The sequence below is a fragment of the Chiloscyllium punctatum genome, chromosome 25, assembly GCF_047496795.1.
Source record: "Chiloscyllium punctatum isolate Juve2018m chromosome 25, sChiPun1.3, whole genome shotgun sequence".
In the NCBI taxonomy this organism is placed as follows: Eukaryota; Metazoa; Chordata; class Chondrichthyes; order Orectolobiformes; family Hemiscylliidae; genus Chiloscyllium; species Chiloscyllium punctatum.
Window position 1 is genome coordinate 63,936,184 of NC_092763.1, and position 17,209 is coordinate 63,953,392.

General features: G+C 40.4%; 1 protein-coding gene across 1 annotated transcript in view; it reads left to right on the forward strand.

Moving 5' to 3' along the window:
* The window catches only part of zdhhc15b (zDHHC palmitoyltransferase 15b), a 103,412-nt gene that overhangs the window by 37,577 nt on the left and 48,626 nt on the right, over window positions 1-17,209 (forward strand). Inside the window, exon 2 of the mRNA XM_072595420.1 lies at window positions 5,558-5,584. Within this exon, the coding sequence (XP_072451521.1) occupies window positions 5,558-5,584 (27 nt within the window). The remainder of the gene's footprint in view (window positions 1-5,557; window positions 5,585-17,209) is intronic.

The following is a 17,209-nucleotide window of genomic DNA, read 5'->3' on the forward strand; positions in this document are numbered from 1 at the left end:
ATAAATGAATAAATAAAATGATTTGGAGGAGGAAAATTAACTTACTACAGCCAAGTTTGCGGAAGAAATGAAAATAGGTGATAAGGCAAGTGAAGAAACATAAAATAGAAGAGAACCATAGAATTCCCTACAGTGTGGAAACAGGTCATTCGGCCCATTGAGTCCACACTGACCTTCCAAAGAACATCCCACTCAGACTCACCTCCTACCCTATCCCTGTAATCCTGCATTTCCCATGTGTAAACTGCATAGCCCACACATCCCTGGACACTATGGGCAATTCAGCATGGCCAATCCACCTAAACTGCACATCTTTGGACTGTGAGAGGAAACCAGAGCACTTGGAGGAAATCCACAGAGACACAGGGAGCATGTACGAATTCCAAACTCTAAAAAGCTAACATAGTCTATAGAGAAAAATAGACAGATTAAGAAAGTGGCAATAACGACAGATGGAACATAATGTGGAAAATATGATATTGTGCACTTTGGTATGAAGAACGGAAGAGCTAATATTATTTAAATTGAAAATGACTGTAGAAAACTACAGAATAAAGGGATTTAGGAGTCTTCATCCATGATTCACAAAAAGCTAATATCCAAGTTGAGTGGGTAATCAAGAAGGCAAATATAAGGTTAGCCTTTATTTCAAAATGAATAGAATATGTTTTGACCAAACCATACACGACCTTAGTTTGACTATAACTGGAACACAGTGAACAGTTTTGGGTGTTTTTTTTTCTCAAGAAAGATACACTGGCATTGGAGGCAGTTAGAGAATGATCACTGGGCTGATTCCAGGTCAGATTGGACTGTCTTAGGGCCTATACTCATTGGAGTTTAGAAGAATGAGAGGCAATCTTATTGAAATTTCCAAGATTCTTAGGAGGCTTGACAAGGTGGATGTGGGCAAGTTGTTTCCCCTTATGGGAGAGCCTAAGACCAGAGGGCAGAATCTCAGAGTAAGGAGTTGCTCATTTAAGACAGAGATGAGGAGAAATTTCCTCTGAAGATAGTGAATCTGTGGAATTCTTTACCACAGTAAACTGCTGAGCCTAGATCATTAGTATATTCAAGGCTGAGATAGGCGTATTTTTAATCAATAAAAGGAATCAAGAGTTACAAATAAAAGGAAGGAAAGTGGAGTTTAATATTCAGATCAGCCATGAACTAATTGAATGATAGGGCAGATAGAGACCATTTGACCATTTGGCCCATTGAGTTTCACCGACCCAGCCCCCCTACTCTATCCCTGTAATTCTGCATTCACCTTGGCTAATTCAACTAGCCTGCACATCCCTGGATGCTACGGGGCAAATTCACATGGCTAATCCACCTAACCTTCACATCTTGGGAAAGTGAGAGGAAACTGTATTACAAAAGAAACGTGTTTTTTGTAAAGTTCTTTATGATATGAGTTATTGTATAAATGTAAGCTATTGCTTCAAGTCTTTGTCCAATGTACATTTGCTGTATTTGGCAAATATGCAAGATAAATAAGTTTCTAAGGTGTGGCAGGCTGATAAATCAGTTGGCCTATTTCTTAGTTCTGTGCCAAATTAGAAACCTATTTTGAAATTCAGTCCGTGGTGATGTTATTTCAAAATCCATACGAACATAAGTTATAAGAGCATAAGTAGGCCATTTAGCACCACTTGAAGTGGTGATTAAGAAAAATTCAAATACCGGAAGACCTCCCTGCTTTTCTTTCAGTATGGCATGAAATAGTTTGCATCCACCTTCATATGTTAATGGGATTCAGACAGCAGCAGTTCTAACTGTGCAGCAATTCTTTCTATACTGCACAGGAGTATCCGCCTACAGTATTGATCCTCAATTTTTTATATTTGAAGAGCACTTTTGGGTTGGTAATTATAAACTCCCCATCTAAGCTAAAATACTATATAATGCTTATAACATGATAGTGCTGCATGTTATCAGTGCTTCAATAATGCTTTCAAAACAAGTGCAAACAACTCCACAGTCCTGTTCCCTCATAAGACAACCAACTTATCCTGCACTGCTACTGTGATGAATCACACTGTCACATTATTTTGCAGTCCCTGTAAGAAGTCTTTATGCATTCCCCAAAGAATCCACAGACTGCGTTTTGAGAACCACCAGTCCAGACCATGAGCTCAAGTCTATAATTGGTTGTGAACTTTGACCACACGAACCAAGCTAACACTGGAGACGTCAAAAATGCCTGTAGTTGAATGTGAACAATGATTTTCATGGATTACAGAACAACCACAGTTATCCGAACAAGATCACAAGGTTCTGTAAAAATGTTATCCGTTATCCGAACAATCAGTTATCTGAACAAAATACAGGGGAACCTTGATTATCTGAACGTGGTGGGTGGGCACTATTTTATTCAGATAATCGATTATTCAGTTATCAATTAAGTGCATTTCCTCTGGAGCTCAGAGTTTTTAAAAGTCTGCTCCCAATTCAGGAGACTAGCAGCAGCACACAGCGCATGAGACCCCGCCCCCAACACCGCCCCAGTGTCAACACCGCCTCCCCAACCCGAACACCGCTCCCCCCACCCCCAACCCCCTCCAACACTGTCTCCCCAACCCGAACACCACTCCCCCCACCCCCAACCCCCTCCAACACTGCCTCCCCAACCCCAACACCGCTCCCCCCAACCCCCAACCCTGTCCAACACCACCTCCCCGCCCCCAACCCCGTCCAACACCGCCCCCTGACCTCAACCCCGTCCAGTATCGCCTCCCCCGCCCCTGACTCCAACCCCGTCCTACCCTGCCCCCCGACCCCAACCCTTCCCCCGACCCCAACCCCATCTAACATCACCCCCCGACCCCAACCCTGTCATACACAGCTTCCCCCTCTGGCAATCCCATCCAACAACGCCTCTCCGTCACCAAACTCGACCCCAACACTGGCCCTGTGCAACACCGCCCCTCATTACCCCAAACCTGCCCCCCTCCTCCAACATCACCCCTGCCCCCAACCCGGCCAACACTGACCCCCGCCTGCCCCCAACCCCGTCCAACACCCCCCCCCCCCCCCCCCGTCCCTGTGCAATACCGTCCCCGTGCAATACCGTCCCCATGCAACACTGCCCCCAACACTATCCAACTCCACCCCCACCTGTCCCCTCTCTGGGGCAACTGGACTGGACACCAACAACAAGTCTACTGTTGCTGCCTTTGTGGGATAAGTCTCCAAATAGCACGCACACATACAGCCACAGCCACACAAACAACTTTTTACTGCAACTTTTTGACAGGTTCCACCTTCACCCTGTACAGGACAATGTTGGCGAGATTATCTGGGGAAGGGGTGGGGTTTAGGGTACATCCCTGTGTCAAACTCCAGGGAAAGTGTGGGGAGAGAGAGAGAGGACGGGCAGTCGGTCATTTGGAGACGGTGCCTGTTTAATCACTGTAAACAAAAGACGTGATCACTGTTGGAAACACTTCTGTGATGTAATGTTTTCATCGGGACCTCGAGATCTCCTTCGGATAATCCGATTTTCGAATAATTGGTATTTGGATAATCGAGGTTTCTTTGTGCTCCCCGTCCGTCTTGTTTGGATAATCAAGGTTGTTCTATATACAAAAACTAAGTGAAGAGTTCAGTGTCCGATTCTACTCATGTATCCCAATGGAAAGTATAGATTTGTAAATGCTGACAGAATCAAGTCTAGAAATAATACTGTCGATGATTGAGTCATCTGTCACTTCCTGTCCAGTCACTCATGGTTATTTTGAAAAGAAGCATAGAACCATTTACACTATGAAATTGTATCTCAGCACAAGGAAGCAACTTAAGAAAAAAGAAGTAAAGTGAGACGGGGAAATAATTAGTATTCATCATCACTTTAATGTGAATTAAATGCAATATTTTTAATATTTAACCGACAGTGTGGAGATAATGAATTTTTCAGTGTGAAGTGGTATTGTTATAGAAATAAAAGCATAGGTAATTTTTTAAATTTAAGTTAGTTTTTTTAATTCACTAATGGGAAAGTACATAAAGCCAGTTTCAATGAAGTAGTAGTCTGATGATATGGTTGTGGGCATGTTTTAGAGATTTAAAATCAGCAGATATTTTTCTTTCTCAAATGGTGAAATTTAAATGACAGTCTCTGAGTAGTATTGTATCCTTGGGATGATCATTGTATATTCTCCTCATGCTATAGTATTCATTTCTTAAAAGCCAGTACATCATTCAGTCAGTCTCTTGTGTGAGTTGAATGAGTTGGACAATTATATAAAGAGTATCAAGCATCGCAATTTGTTTGCTATGCCAAGTTAAGAGCTACAAAATATTGTAAGCTGATAAAGAATTTGATAGATTGCAGGAGAACACAGATTATAGAAAGCACAGTTCAATGTGGGTAAATACAAAGTAAATGTTTTTGAGACAAGAGCAGAGAATACAAATATAGCCAAGAGGATAAAATTGTCAAATGTGATGAAGGATTAGCCAGATCTAGACTACACAATGCCATACACAGGTCTTGTGAAAGCACGAATTCTGCTTAAAACAAAAAGCTTGTCGAGGGAAAATTGTATTCTAGGTTTATTGTAAGAGGGTAAGTAGAAGAAACAAGAGTTGGTACTGAATACACAATTGGTGAAGGCGCAGTTGGAATTGTGTACAATTTTGGACACTTGATAATAAAAAAAATGTAATCATGGAAAATACCAGATGTTAGAGCATATCACCACAGTGAGAAACTTGAAAAAGCTAGGATTGTTTCAGCTGGAATAGAGGAGGTTAAGGGGAAATGTAAGAGAACTGTTAAAACTTTTTCGAATTTTTCACAGGAAATGAAAGATTATTTCCATTGGTGAATCATTGAACAAGGGAAAGACTTGAGGATTGGAAATAAAACAATGAAATGGTGGAGAGCAGGGTTCGGATGTCAGAGTAGCTTTGACAAAAAAAAATTATAAAGATAGTGGGAAATTAAAGTAATAAAACTGAAAACTGAGAATACAGAGGTCTAGCAGCATTGGTGGAGAAAGAAACAGGTAAATTGAGATAAATGAACTTTCAATACTCTTTCCTGAAAACAACAAATGCTGGAAGTCACAGCGGGTGAGACAGCATCCATGGAGAAAGGGGCTAGATGATTCTTCAGCTCTGTTGAAGAATCATCTCGACTCAAAATGTTAGTTTGCTTACTCTTCATGGATGCTGTCTGACCCACTGTGATCTCCAGTATTTGTTGTTTTCAGTACAGATTCCAGCATTTGCAGTAACTTGTTCCTACCTTTCATTATTCTTTGCTTTGACTGCATGTGTTTAGCATTTATAGCTTTTAGATTTCCAGCAACAGTTGTTTTTGTTTTTGCTTTAGACTTTAGATAGTTCATATGGAATTTGCGCTTCAAAAGACAGACAGGTCTCCTTTTGCTGGTATTTTTAATCCAGCACAAGTAGTTTAAAATTTTCTTTAATGGATTATAAAAATGTATTTTTTTTTAGTTTGAGTCTGAATAATAGGCATTGCTTATTTTGATCTCTTCATGGTTTTGTGTCCTGTGTTAATTTTTTTATTTCTTTCCATTTACAGTTACTGTCCAGAATGGGTTTGAGAAAGGTAAGTTTTTATTTTGAATCCATCTTTTATAGAACCTGATTCTATCATGAAAAGCATGACTCCTCTGCCCTTTCAAAAGCTCTATGTTAACCTTTGTACTCAGATGCAGACTGTTGTTTATCAACAGAAGAGAAACAGCTGGTTTTCATTGAACTGTGAACCATCAAAATGTGCAATGTATGTGTTCCCTACAACAGTCGGATTTGAATTCTATATCAAAGATCATACATTGTTTTAACATGATACTTAATCGAAAGGCTTGTAATTTATGAATGAAAGCTTGTTGGCTTTATGTAATATCACCTGAAGACCAATGTGTTAATAATTTTGGAAATTTGTCATTGCGTCTTTCAGTTGCTGCGATTTACTAATACTCTAATTCCTCCTTTAACTACCTGGTTGTATTCTTGAAAAATGCAACTTTAAGTGAAACAAAATAGAGTCATAGAGATGTATAGCATAGAAACAGACTCTTCGGTCCAACTTGTCCATGCCAACCAGAAATACTATATTAATCCAGTCCCATTTGCCAGCACTTGGCCCATATCCCTCCAAACTCTTTCTATTCATATACCATCAGATGCATTTTAAATGTTGTATTGTCCTAGCCTCTGCCACTTCCTCTGGCAGCACATTCCATACACACACCACCCTCTGTGTAAAAAAAAGTTGTCTGTTAGGTCCCTTTTAAATTTTGTCCTCCTCACCCTATACGTATGCCCCTAGTTCTGGACTCCCTCTGTAAAGTCACCCCTCAACCTCTGATGCTCCAGGGAAAACAGCCAGTCTATTCAGCCTCTCCCTTTAGCTCAAATCCTCCAACCCTGGCAACATGCTTTCAATCCTTTCTGAACCCTTTCAAGTTTCACAACATTCTTTAAGGTGTTAAGCTAATCAGATTTTTCCAGAGGAATTGAATTTTCCTTCAGACAAAGAAACATGAAATACTGTGTGTTGTTAAAGAAAATAATTGTAAAGTAAAATTAAGTTCTAAGTCCAAAAGAAATTTAAACTATTCTCCAAGGTTTCACCACTGAACAAATTGACGATGCAAATCATTAAACATTTGGGTTAGTGTACAGAATGAGAGTGTAGGATGTTAGGATAAAATTGAATGACAAAAGAATAATTGAGAAGGAGTTTTCAAGAGTGAGTATTCAGCTTGGACTAAAAAAGGATTCATCAGGCGCCTTTGTTTTATCTATTCATTCATGGATGTGGGCATCACTGACTAGACCAGTATTTATTGCCCATTCCTAATTGCCCAGAGGGCAGTTAAGATTCAGTCACATTGATGTGGGTCTGGGATCACATCTAGGCATATCCTAAAGGACATTAGATAACCTGATGGGTTTTTCTGACAATCAACAACATTTTCATGATTGCCATTAGATTCTTAATTCCAGACTTTTATTTAATTGCTTTCAAATTCCACTGTCTGCCTTGGCAGGATTCAAACCTGCAATCCCAGGACATTATTTGGGTCTCTGAATTTATGGTCTAGCAATAGTATAACTGGGCCATCACTTCCCCATCCTTCTAGATAATGTGAGGATACATACAGTGGATATCCAAAGAGATTTGTGGTACAGATGCATGGATCATTAAGACGCCATGAACAGGTGTGGAAACAAAATCAGGAAAGCTAATGGAATGCTGGGCTTTTACATCTACTGAACTAGAGAGTAAGGACATGGGCACTGAGTTACAACTATACCAAATCCTGATTAGACCCCACTTGGAGCATTGTGAGCAGATCTGGATACCACATCTTAGGAAGGATATATTGGTTTTGAGGGGGTTCACTGTAAATTTACAAGAATGATACGTGGACTTCAGGAGTTAAATTCTGGAGAGATTATGCAAGTTAGGCCTTTTATTTTGTAGATTTTAGAAAGCCACAGGATGATCTAATCAAAGCCTTCAAGATAGTGACAGGAAAATACAGAGTAAACAAAGATTAGCTGCTTCGACTGGTTGAAGATTCTAAAATTTAAGGGGCATCGACTCAAAATTAGGGCAGACCATTCAGAATAGATGTTTGGAAGCACTTCAATGCACAAAGGGTGGTAATGGTTTGGAACTCTCTTTCACAAATGGCAGTTGATGCTGGATCAATTGTTAATTTTCAATCAGAGATAAATTTTTGTTAAGTAGAAGTATTAAAGGATACGTGCCAAAAACAGGTATGTGGAGTTAGGCCAGAGATCAGCCATGATGTCATTGAATAACTGAATTTCATTGGAACAGGTTTGAGGGGCTCAGTGTCCTACTCCTGTTCCTGTGTTCCTAGATTCTAGACACAGAGGAGTGGTAGGAGCAGGAGCAAAAATACAGAGAGAAAGAGAGTGAAGTGGTAGCATGAATAATTTAGGAAGATTTTATTTGATTTTGATTTGATTTATATTATCGCTGCTGTCTGGTGCCATCTTAAATCACAGAAAGAAAACCCAAAACATTGACAGATGAAGAGTCCAGAACAATGACTGAGAGAAACTGAGAGTTGAATTTAAAGTTGTCAGTCTCAGATGTATTGACAAAATTAGCAAAAAAAAGTGTGGATGCTGGAATTCTGAAACAAAGCTGAAATTGCTGGAGAAACTCAGCAAAGCAGAGTTAATATTTTGGGTCCAATGACCTTCCTTTAGAACTCAAGAAAGGTCACTGGATCCGAAATGTTAATGCTGCTTTCTCTCCATAGATGCTTCAAGACCTGCTGATTTTCTCCAGCAATTTCTGTTTTTGTTTCAATGAAATTTATTGTTAGACCCGCTGCCCATGTCTTTATCCCAATAAGGTCCTCAGTCTGCTTTTGGAGAAAGTTCCTTTTCTTCAACTTACAGACTAAATAAATAAACATAGTTTAATCAGTTCTTCATTTATTCTGAAGACATCGTGATTTAAAATCTCGGAGACCGTTTCATTCAAAAATAGAATGAGGTTGATTTCATCAATACATTTAAATTATCCTTGTTATTGGTCTGCTGGCAAACAGTGCAACAGTGAATAATGCAATTTTAAAGAGACAAATATTGCACATTTGTATCAGCCGCATTACAACAGAAAAATGTTATAACATATTGACTGAATTCCTGTACTTGCTCTCCACTCTCGACAAACTCTCCCAACAAGTTCAAAAAATTCCTTTGCAATCTTTTATGGTAATTTGTGGACGTCTGAAAATTTGAGTCTATGTGGTTGCATTAGTCTTTCATGAACAGGTGTAAAATGTATAACCCATTAAGCCAATCCCATTCTGTAAAAAAAAATCAAATCAGACAGTTCAGAAGGAGGTCTTTCAGCCTACTGTGCTTGAATCTTCCTTTTGAAAGAGCTATTTAATTAGTCTTGAACATTATTGTTTCATCCCGTAAAATCTATCTTACTTATTCAATGCTTCTGATGGATTTTGTTTTGCTTAAATGCACAAAAACCTTCAGGTTTTGAATGGTTGATCATCATATATCAAATAGTCAACAATGACTTTCATAGAAATATCCAAAAAAGCTAAATTTTAAGATATTTTGGTCAATGATTTTTTAAAAATCATCTGCTATCCTACACGCATCCCCTACAGTTACAAAAGATACAAATAATATTCTTGTCTAGCTGCTGTTTTAAGAAAATGGCTGAAACCAGAACTAGCTTCTGTTCTGGTATGCTTGAGTGTGTGACATCATGAAACCCTGGTTTCTTTTTGCAAGTAATTCATTGTGGGGAATGATTTTTCCATCTGTAGCATTGCATCTGTGTTTCCCAGAACTAGTTCTGTAGTCAGTGCATATTGAAGCTCCCTGTAGGCCTGCTTTGACACTGTGGGGATTCTGTGATTTCGATTCAGAATCATAGAGATGTACAGCACGGAAACAGACCCTTCGGTCCATCTCGTTCATGCTGACCAGATATTCTATATAAATTTGCCAGCACTTGACTCATATCCCTCTAAAGGTAAAAACAATGACTGCAGATGCTGAAAACCAAATACTGGATTAGTGGTGCTGGAAGAGCACAGCAGTTCAGGCAGCATCCAACGAGCAGCGAAATCTTGGATGCTGCCTGAACTGCTGTGCTCTTCCAGCACCACTAATCCAGTATCATATCCCTCTAAACTCTACCTTATTCATATACCTAGTCAGATGCCTTTTAAATGTTGTAATCATACCAGCCTCCACTACTTCCTCTGGCAGCTCATTCCACAGACACACTACCTTCTGCGTAAAAAAGTTGCCAATTAGGTCCCTTTTTAATCTTTCCCCTCTCACCTTAAACCTATTCCTTCTAGTTTTGGACACCCCACCCGGGGGAAAAGACCTTACCGATTTACCCTATTCATGCCCCTCATGATTTTATAAACCTCAATAAGGTTATTCTTCAGCCTCTGACGCTCTGGGGAAATAGCTCCAGCCATAAGACCATAAGACATAGGAGTGGAAGTAAGGCCATTTGGCCCATCGAGTCCACTCCGCCATTCAATCATGGCTGATGGGCATTTCAACTCCACTTGCCCGCATTCTCCCCATAGCCCTTAATTCCTTGTGACGTCAAGAATTTATCAATCTCTGCCTTGAAGACATTTAGCGTCCCGGCCTCCACTGCACTCTGCAGCAATGAATTCCACAGGCCCACCATTCTCTGGCTGAAGAAATGTCTCCGCATTTCTGTTATGAATTTACCCCCTCTAATTCTAAGGCTGTGTCCATGGGTCCTACTCTCCTCGCCTAACGGAAACAATTTCCTAGTGTCCACCCTTTCCAGGCCATGTATCCGACTCAGCCTCTCTCCAAGTTCAAACCCTCCAATCCTGGCAACACTCTTGTAAAGCTTTTCTGAACCCTTTCAAGTTTCACAACATCTTTCCGATAGGAGGGAGACCAGAATTAGAACATAGAACATTACAGTGCAGTATAAGCCCTTCAGTCCTCGATGTTGCACTGCTCCGTGAAATCAATCTGAAGCCCGTCTAACCAACACTATTCCATTTTCAAACATATGTCTATCCGATGACAATTTAAATGTCCTTAAAGTTGGCAAATCTCCTACTGTTGCAGGCAGGGGGTTCTACGCTCCTACTACTCTGAGTAAAGAAACTACCTCTGACATCTGTCCTATAGTGACGAAGGGTGTAGTAGGTTGCAGAGAGACATAGATAGGATGCAGAGCTGGGCTGAGAGGTGGCAAATGGAGTTTAATGTAGACAAGTGTGAGGTGATGCACTTTGGACGGAGTAATCAGAATGCAAAGTACTGGGCTAATGGGGAAGATTCTTGGGAGTGCAGATGAGCAGAGAGATCTCGGTGTCCATGTACACAGATCCCTGAAAGTTGCCACCCAGATTGACAGGGTTGTTAAGAAGACATACAGTGTTTTGGCCTTTATTAATAGAGGGATTGAATTCCGGAACCAGGAGGTTATGCTGCACTGTACAAAGCTCTGGTATGGCCACACTTGGAGTATTGTGTACAGTTCTGGTCACCACATTATAAGAAGGATGTGGAAGCTTTGGAAAGGGTGCAGAAGAGATTTACTATGATGTCACCTGGTATGGAAGGAATGTCTTACGAGGAAAGGCTGAGGGCCTTGAGGCTGTTCTCATTAGAGAGAAGAAGGTTGAGAGGTGACTTAATAGAGACATATAAGATAATCAGAGGGTTAGATAGGGTGGACAGGGAGAGCCTTTTTCCAAGTATGGGGACGGCAAACACGAGGGGACACAACTTTAAAGTGAGGGGAGATAGGTATAAGACAGATGTCAGAGGTAGTTTCTTTACTCAGAGTAGCTGATAATGTGTTGCTGGAAAAGCGCAGCAGGTCAGGCAGCATCCAAGGAGCAGGAGAATCGACGTTTCAGGCATGAGCCCTTCTTCAGGAATTTGGAAAGACACTTTCCTCATTCCTGAAGAAGTCTAATGCCTGAAATGTCGATTCTCCAGCTCCTTGGATGCTGCCTGACCTGCTGTGCTTTTCCAGCAACACATTATCAGCTCTGATCTACAGCATCTGCAGTCCTCACTTTCTCCTTACTCAGAGAGTAGTAAGGGTATGGAATGCTTTGTCTGCAATGGTAGTAGATTTGCCAAGTTTAAGTGCATTTAAGTCGTCATTGGACAGGCATATGGACGTACGTGGAATAGTGTAGGTGGGATGGGCTTCAGATTAGTATGACAGGGTGACGCAACATCGAGGGCCGAAGGCTCTGTACTGCGCTGTAACGTTCTATGTTCTATGTATATCTATCACCCCTCAATTTGAAGCTATGCCCCCTGTGCTAGCCATCACCATCCGAGGAAAAAGGCTGTCACTGTCTACCCTATCTAACCTTTTGATTATCTTCTGTGTATTAATTAAGTTACCTCTCAACCTTCTCTCCACTGCAAACAGCCTCAAGTCCCTCAGCCTTTCTTCATAAGATCTTCCCTCCATACAAGGCAACATCCTAGTAAATCTCCCCTGAATCCTTTCCAAAGCTTCCACTTTCTTCCTATAATGAGATGACCAACACTGTACACAATGCCACTAGTTCAGCTGCACCAGAGTTTTGTACAGCTGCAGCATGACCTCGTAGCTCTGAAATCCAGTCCCTTTGCCAATAAAAGCTAACATACTGTATGCCTTCTTAACAACCCTGTCAACCTGGGTGGCAACTTTCTGGGATTTATGTATTTGGACACAGGCATCTCTCTGCTCATCAGCATTACCAAGAATCTTACCATTAGCACAGGACTCTGTACTCCTATTACTTCTTCCAAATTAAACCCATTTTCCACCTCTCAGCCTACCTCTGCAGCTTATCCATGTCCTTCCGTAACCTGCAACATCCTTCGGCACTACCCACAACTCTACTGACCTTAGTATCATCCCCAAATGTATTAACCCATCCTTCTGTGCCCTCATCCAGGTCATTTATAAAAATGACAAACAGCAGTACACGACTAGTAACTGAACTCCAGGATAGAATTTCCCATTTCCACCACCCTTTCATCTAGTCAATTTCTGATCCAGATCACTAAATTACCCTCAATCCCATGCCTCCGTATTTTGTGAAATAGCCTATCATGGGGAACCTTATCAAACACCTTACTGAAATCTATATACATTATATCAATGGCTTTACCCTCATCTATCTGTTTGGTCACCTTCTCAAAGAATTCAGTAAAATTCGTGAGGCGTGACCTACCCTTCACAAAACCATGTTGACTATCCCTAATCAACGTATTCATCTCTAGATGATTATAAATCCTATCTCTTATAACCCTTGCCCCAAAATCAAAGTTAGGCTCACTGGTCTATAATTACCAGGGTTGTCTCTACTCCACTTCTTTAACAAGGGAACTACATATGCTGTCCTGCAGTCTTCGGGCACTATTCCTGTAGACAATGACATAAAGATCAAAACCAAAGGCTCAGCAATCTCCTCCCTGGCTTCCCAGAGTATCCGAAGATAAATCCCATCAAATACTTAAAGTGGCCGAATCAATGTCCTGTACAGCCGCAACATGACCTCCCAATTCCTATACTCAATGCATTGACAGATAAAGGCAAGCATACCAGATGCCTTCTGTGCTATCCTATCTACCTGTGACTCCACTTTCAAAGAACTATGAACCTGCATTCCACAGTCTCTGATCAGCAACATTCCCCAGGACCTTACCATTAAGTGTATAAGTCCTGAACTGATTTGGCTTTCCGAAATGCAGTACCTCACATTTAATTTAAACTCTGTTTGCCATTCCTTGGCCCTTTAGCCTATTTGTTCAAGATCCCGTTGTACTCTGAGGTAACATCCTTTGCTGTCCACTACACCATCAATTTTATTGTCATTTTCCCTAAGTGACATTATCAATTGGTACTGAATTGGGGTAATATTGGCTGCTGAGATTCAGGGTGAAACTCCAAAACTCATTTTGTGTACGGCTGTTGCAGCTATTTATTATATTGCCCAGTGCCCTGGATGCCTAGTTTCCCTTGATGCAAATGGGTACTGCAGTCATAGAAGAGCCCTAAGTTACATCATGTTATGTTATGGATGTTAAGAAATTACTTCTTTCTTTTCCTTTGATAATTTTCCTCTGTTTATTTTGTTGGTTGTTTAAATACTTTAGTGCTCAGAAAATTGAACTACTTGAATGTATATGAAATGCATCATCTTAGAAAACAAACAAGATTCTGAAGGGCTTAATAGATTGTTCCTCTGGTCAATGAACCAAAAACATAAGGACAACGTCTCCAGGTAAGGGATGGATCATTTAGAAGTGAGATCTGGAGAAATGGCTCTACCCAAGAAATGAGAATCTTTGGAATTCTCTACTCAAGGCGTTTGTGGACACTCCACCATTGAATAAATTTAATGCTTGTTGACAGATATTAAGTCTGTCAAGAAACTGAGGAATATAGTGGGCAGTGAAGTCCAAGATCAGCCTGATGGCATTGAATGGCAAAGCATGCTGGGTGGTCTACTCTGATTCAGTGTCTCATGTTGTAAGGTACTTTATGGGGTAGGGAAACACTGAGCAAAAGTAGGAATGAAGTAAGCAGGCAACCCAAAAACAGCCCAGGATTACAGGCTTGATTTTTCTTTTCTGAGCTGAAAATGTGTTGCTGGAAAAGCGCAGCAGGTCAGGCAGCATCCAAGAAGCAGGAGTATCGATGTTTCGGGCATGAGCCCTTCTTCAGGAATGAGGAGAGTGTGCCAAGCAGGCTAAGATAAAAGGTAGGGAGGAGGAACTTGGGGGAGGGGCGTTGGAAATGCGATAGGTGGAAGGAGGTTAAGGTGAGGGTGATAGGCCGAAGTGGGGTGGGGGCGGAGAAGTCGGGAAGAAGATTGCAGGTTAGGAAGGTGGTGCTGAGTTCAAGGGTTGGGACTGAGACAAGGTGGGGGGAGGGGAAATGAGGAAACTGGAGAAATCTGAGTTCATCCCTTGTGGTTGGAGGGTTCCTAGGTTTAAGTTGAGTCAAAAGATTTCTTGATGTTACAATCTCGCCCACAAACCTGACAGTGCCAGCTCATGCTGTTCTCATGGTGATATTGCAGGACTGAGCTGAAGTCCAGGTCATCAACTCTTGAACCAAACACAAGGAAGGAATGGAAGGGAGCAGATGTCAAAGCAGGCAATTTAGAAGACCTGCCTCCATTCATGAGACATCAGCCTAGTTCTGTACATGAGGATTATGCACCCTATCTGTCATCTCTCACCACCACCCCCATCACATCTATTACCAGTATCTGCTATAATCCTGACTCCCCACCCATGCCCTTTTCTCCCTTCAATCTCCATACCTCCTCTAAACACCTGATATCTAGTGATCCAGTATCTGTTACAAGAGGATTTTAGGAGACTCTGAGGGCTGAATCACTGATGGAAGTGGTCACATTTTACGTGACTCTAGAGTTGACCTGTGCTCCTGTCTGTATATGTTCTATATCCAGCTATAATTAAAAAGCCAGATATTTATTGTATATTGTTTATATTCCTGTGACTCTGTTATCAGTCACTGACTAAAGAACAAATAATATAACAATACCTATTACATACAGAACTCGTAAAACTTATAATATTGGTAAGTCTTTGAATGCTCAAAAAATTTCACATTAAACAAAGAGCCATTCAAACACCACTTCTTCAAAGCTGAACAGATGAATGTGCTATCTAAGAGGTTAGCCATTTGCTCCGCTATTCCGAGACTCAACAGATGGCTGGAATCTGAATTGTTCAATTGACATATTAAAATGTGAAACTCAATACTATTCAATGCAAACAAGCATTTCATCCACAGTAAAATACTTTAGTGCACCTGCACTCTTGCACAGCACTAACTCTAATGGTCACTTATCTTTTAACAACCAAGCCCTATCATTAGCCACTACAGTAAATACAAACTTAACTTTATACATCATATTTATGATAATTTAATAACATCCTTTAAAATTATTGTCAAAATTGTCAAAAAGATTTCTGACTCCTGAACAGGCATTGGTCATGATTCACAACCCTTCAACCAGATGTGAACCACATCACCTTTAGAAACTTTCTGAAAGTGAACCAACTTGTCTAAAAATTGTTGGGGCTATCTCAAGTCATTACTACACGATTGAGCTACCAGTGTTAGGATCGCTGAGTGTGGAATCATGCAAGGTCTATTGAGTATGTTTAACATAGTCCCTGGCTAAATTTATGTTTTTATAAAAGTATGAATGTTGAGTTAGGCAGCCTAACAGATTGATTAATGGAAGTCGGGTTGTGCAGGTACATCTCATGCTGTTGCTGTCTGGACTGAGATTCGTAGGCTGATGACTGGCAAGTAGATTGTAGCTGAAACTTTAGACATGGGGGCTGACAGCTATTGCAAGATACAGAATGTAACTCCGTCTGTGTGTATGAATCATGAATGAGGCAGGCATCTGGGCTGAGATTCAAGATTAGTTTGGAGAGCAAGGAGAGTAAATGTCTGACTATTGATGGGAGAAAGAACAGGATCTATGCTTTGTGATGAAATGAGTGATGCAGGATAGAGCTCAGCTGTGTGTTTTTGAATTATAACTGCCCTTCAGAAGTGAAAAATAAACACCCAAATTGACCATTGCAAGCTCCTACAAACTGCAATGTGATAATGACCATATAATATTTTACTGGGATTTATTGAAGTGTAATTATTGGCTAGGACACTGGGGAATCTTCCCTGCTCCTCTGCAGAAGTGTATAATGAGATCTTTTAAATCCATCTGAGTAATCAGATAACCTTAATTTAACATCTGATCTGAAAATGGCATCTCTGATACTGCAGCACTCCCTTAGTTTTTCACTGGTTTGTTACCTTAGGTTGTTGTGCCTGAATTCACAGCTTTGAGGTGAGAATGTTACCCACTGAATCATATTTTATGCTGGTGATACTCTACTATGTTCTGTGTCCTGTTGAATAAATTCTATCAAGTTTTTGAATTTTAGTTCTGTTAAATAGGAAGTGATTATTCTAGCTACAAAATGTTCTTGATGAATGAGAACATCTAGAAAAAAATAAAAACCAATAGGAAGGAAAGCAGACATTTATTTGGAAAGATCAGAGTTATGAATACAAAATAATTATCAGGAAGAAAGTTAACAGATACCCAGTGCTCTTCATTAATGATTTTCATTTGAACACATCTGCACAGCAAAACATATAAAATCTGAATGGTGAAACAGACTAATCTCTATAATTATTTTCTGGTGTTTAAAATTGTATTACACATACAGGCAGAAATTTGACTGTAAGCTGTTTAAAAATGCTGGAGAATCTTCCAGATGGATGTATAGGTTGATCTAGTAGAATTTTAAAAATTGGCCCAGAAAAGCCAAACAAAAGAGACTGTGTCTGTGTAAATACAATGTGGGCTGTGTTGAACTTACTGGCGCATTGCCACATACTTCCTGTTGACCTCTACCCAACACTGCAATTGGTACCCTGGGTGTAGCTGGTCGCAGTGAGAGATCCAAGGAGAAGCAGCCAGATTCTGAGCACATTTGTAGTCTGTAAGCTCTGGCACCTTAGTTTTATTTCACACTAAAATGATTAACAGCTTTTCATGAATCTCTGCCTTAAACCTAGATTTAGCAAATTAAAATATTAGCTTTTAAAATGCTGATATAAAAA